This window comes from Loxodonta africana, chromosome 3 (genome assembly GCF_030014295.1).
Source record: "Loxodonta africana isolate mLoxAfr1 chromosome 3, mLoxAfr1.hap2, whole genome shotgun sequence".
Taxonomy (NCBI): domain Eukaryota; kingdom Metazoa; phylum Chordata; class Mammalia; order Proboscidea; family Elephantidae; genus Loxodonta; species Loxodonta africana.
The window spans coordinates 36,703,894-36,707,365 of NC_087344.1; the positions used below are offsets into that span (position 1 = coordinate 36,703,894).

General features: G+C 52.0%; 1 protein-coding gene across 1 annotated transcript; it reads left to right on the forward strand.

Moving 5' to 3' along the window:
* The first annotated feature begins 1,002 nt into the window (after window positions 1–1,002).
* ACTRT2 (actin related protein T2) lies at window positions 1,003–2,285 on the forward strand. Its single transcript, XM_003413504.3, has one exon. It carries the CDS (start codon window positions 1,155–1,157, stop codon window positions 2,283–2,285), a length of 1,131 nt encoding a protein of 376 aa, XP_003413552.1. The 5' UTR covers window positions 1,003–1,154.
* The last annotated feature ends 1,187 nt before the right edge of the window (window positions 2,286–3,472 follow it).

Below are 3,472 nucleotides of genomic sequence, written 5' to 3' on the forward strand. Positions count from 1 at the left end.
CTTCCCTCAGCCCTTCATGACCTGGTCATTTCTGAATACCCCACTGTGGGCTTAGCCAGACACAAAGAGGTGTCCGGCTCAACTGGGGCTGCCCGTCTTGAAACCATAGTGCCACTGAACCATGGGCTGCTGGACTCTGCTCTGTGCCAGCACGTGGAGGTCTACCGAGAGGTAGAAGGGTCCCTGACCTCCAGGCCAAGCGAGGACATGTGCACCTGGGAAGAGAGCAAGCAGTGTGGAAACCTTTGCTGGGTATCTGCTCCATGGGACCAAGAGCTGGGGCTACTGAGGCAGAGCAGGGAGAAATCCCCAGGGGCCTTCTGGAGGAACTTGGCCTCCAAGGACAGGGAGTCTGAGTTCAAAAAGTAGGACGTGAGTGCCTGCTGCCGGGTTGCGAGCATTGTCACTCTGGACCTGTGACTGGCCTAGATCCTCCCCTTAGTGTGACCTACTCCAACCTACCGCCTTCGAGTTAATTCTGACTCACAGCAACCCCATAGGGTTTTCAAGGCTATAAATCTCTATGAGAGCAGACTGCCACATCTTTCTCCCTCAGAGCTGCTGGTGATTTCAAACCACTGAATTTTTGGTTAGCAGTCAAGTGCCTTAACCACTATGTCACCAGGGCTCCCTTCCCCTTAGCACAGGTGAGTGTATTTCTGTCACCCCACAAACAGTGATGACTCAGCTTGCAATAAGGGACCTTTCTCTGAGGCAGGCCCACACTGATTCTAAGCCCAAGCCACTGCTTGGGGTCCAGGGCTCATCAAGATGCTTGTGGGGTGGCTTTCCCTCCTTTGTCTTAAGTCTCACCAAGCAGGGAGAGCTGGTGGCTCAGAGCCCTCCCCCCACCCACCACACCCCTGAAAGCCCCTCTGAGGCTCACTGAGGACAATTGTTGCCTTGGCTGGATTGTTACATAGGGGACAGTCATTCTTGAAAAGGCCTCAGCAGGCCCTGCCACTGAAAGGGGGACAGATGTGTGGGGTGAGGATGGGGGGGTCTCAGGCACTGGGGACAGCCTGCTAGCCTGCCTGGGAGACACCCTGAGAATCGTGGAATCCTGTACCCTTAAAGCTTCTAACTGTGTCACAGAGTGGCCCAAGAGGGAGCTGTCTTTATTTTGGTGACGTTCAGAGAAGGATGCCGCAGGCATGCTGAATCCACACGCGTTGGATTCTCCAGCTGTGGTTTTTGACAATGGGTCGGGGCTCTGCAAGGCAGGCCTGTCAGGCGAGGTTGGACCCCGCCATGTCATCAGCTCCGTCGTAGGGCAACCGAAACTCAGGATGGCTTCAGCTGGAGCCAACCAGAAGTACTTTGTCGGGGAGGAAGCACTATACAAGCATGAGGCCTTACACCTGCACTACCCCATTGAGCGTGGCTTGGTCACAAGCTGGGACAACATGGAGAAGCTCTGGACACACCTTTTCGAGTGGGAGCTGGGTGTGAAGCCCAGCGAACGGCCTGTGCTCATGACTGAGCCTTCCTTGAACCCCCGGGAGAACCGTGAGAAGATGGCAGAGATCATGTTTGAGACTTTCAATGTGCCCGCCTTCTACCTGTCAGACCAGGCAGTGCTGGCACTCTACGCCTCCGCCTGCGTCACGGGCCTGGTTGTGGACAGTGGGGATGGGGTCACTTGCACGGTTCCCATCTTTGAGGGCTACTCCCTGCCGCACGCGGTCACCAAGCTCTACGTGGCGGGGAGTGACATCACGGAGCACCTCAACCGGCTCCTCATGGCCAGCAGCCCCACCTTCTCCTGCACGCTGTACAAGGCCCTGGTGAATGACATCAAGGAGAAGCTGTGCTATGTGGCCTCGGAGCCGAACAAGGAGCTGTGCGGTGGGCCAGAGGAGGCCCTGAAAGAGTACAAGCTGCCAGACGGGAACATTATCCACCTCGGGGATCAGCTCCACCAGGCACCCGAGCCCCTCTTTGTGCCTGAGCGGTTGGGAATCCACAGCCCAGGACTTCCCAAAATGGTCTCTAGCAGCATCACGAAGTGTGATGCCGACATCCAGAAGATACTCTTTGGGGAGATCGTGCTGTCTGGGGGCACCACGCTGTTCCCAGGGCTTGACGATCGGCTCCTGAGGGAGCTGGAGCAGCTGGCTTCCAAGGGGATCCCCATCAAGATCACAGCCCCCCCTGACCGATGGTTCTCCACGTGGATCGGTGCCTCCATTGTCACCTCACTGAGCAGCTTCAAGCAGATGTGGGTCACCACAGCAGATTTCAAGGAGTTTGGGACATCCGTGGTTCAGAGGAGATGCTTTTAGGAAGCCCTGGGCATGGGGCAGCCTGAGGAGGCATTACTGGTGGGCGACCAGGGGAAGCGGAGTCACTCGTCAGCTTCATTGTGATGTTCAATAAAAGAAAAAATGGTGGAAGTGTTTGGCCATTTTGGGTTTCAGTTATTCTTGGTGACACCAGAATTAATTTTTGAGCCTGGTAGTGAATTGTTTTTAGGGGGTCCTACCTCCCCCACCCTCCTATGCACCTTTGTATGTTGCCTTTTCCTAGAAGGCCACAGGTTGGATTGAGGCTGTGCTCTCCTGCAGAGCTTGTAGTAGAAGCAGGTACCCAGGCCTCATGCCCAGAAGCTTGGTTCAGTAGGGCGCCTGGAATCTGCATTTTAAACCGTGTCTTAGATGGCTCTGAGTGACCCGGTGCCCTGGAAACAGAGTCAGGAGGGATGGTGAGGGAATAGAAAAAGTAGGGTGCTACCTTGTTCGTAGGGCTCGACAAACCTCAGCACAATAGGACTCTCCCTTTACTGTTGTAAGACCAGGCGGGTAAACAGGACAGAGCCACTCCACTGTTCTTGGAAGATGAGGTGAGGCGGGCGCAGGAGTCACCATCTGTTTAAGGCTCTGTGAACTCAGGAACCCTGCTCCCAGGTGGCCTATTAAGAATGAACACCCCTACTTGATTATTGTGATTTTCCTGATTCTTTGCTTTTACTTTCAAGGATGTTTGTAGCATCGTTTTGGGGGCAAACTACTAGAAACAGTTAACAGCCCTCAATAAAGTAATGGTTGGCATAAAGGGAACTTTTCCATATTGATTGGGTGAAAATTTCCCAAAATATTATTGGGAGAGAAATCGAAAATACAGAGAAGTCTTTATAAAATAATCCTCTTTCTTAAACAAAACAAAACTTTTTTTTGGTAAGAAAACTGACATTTTCCGACATGTATTTATATGCTTGTGTATATGTATATGTACATCTATGCACATTTGTAAGTACATCTGTAAATGAGTATGTGTTTTTAAATGGTTATAAGGACATGGGGAAGAGTACAAAAGGGCACACAGGCTGATGGGGCAAGGAGGGAATGACAGGTAATACAGGTGAAAGGAAAGAAGGGAAGAGGGAGGGAAAAATAAAAAAGGGCTATACTAACATGATTCAGCCTAAATGAAATAAATCTATTTTTCTAAAATCACATATGTGTGTGTTTGT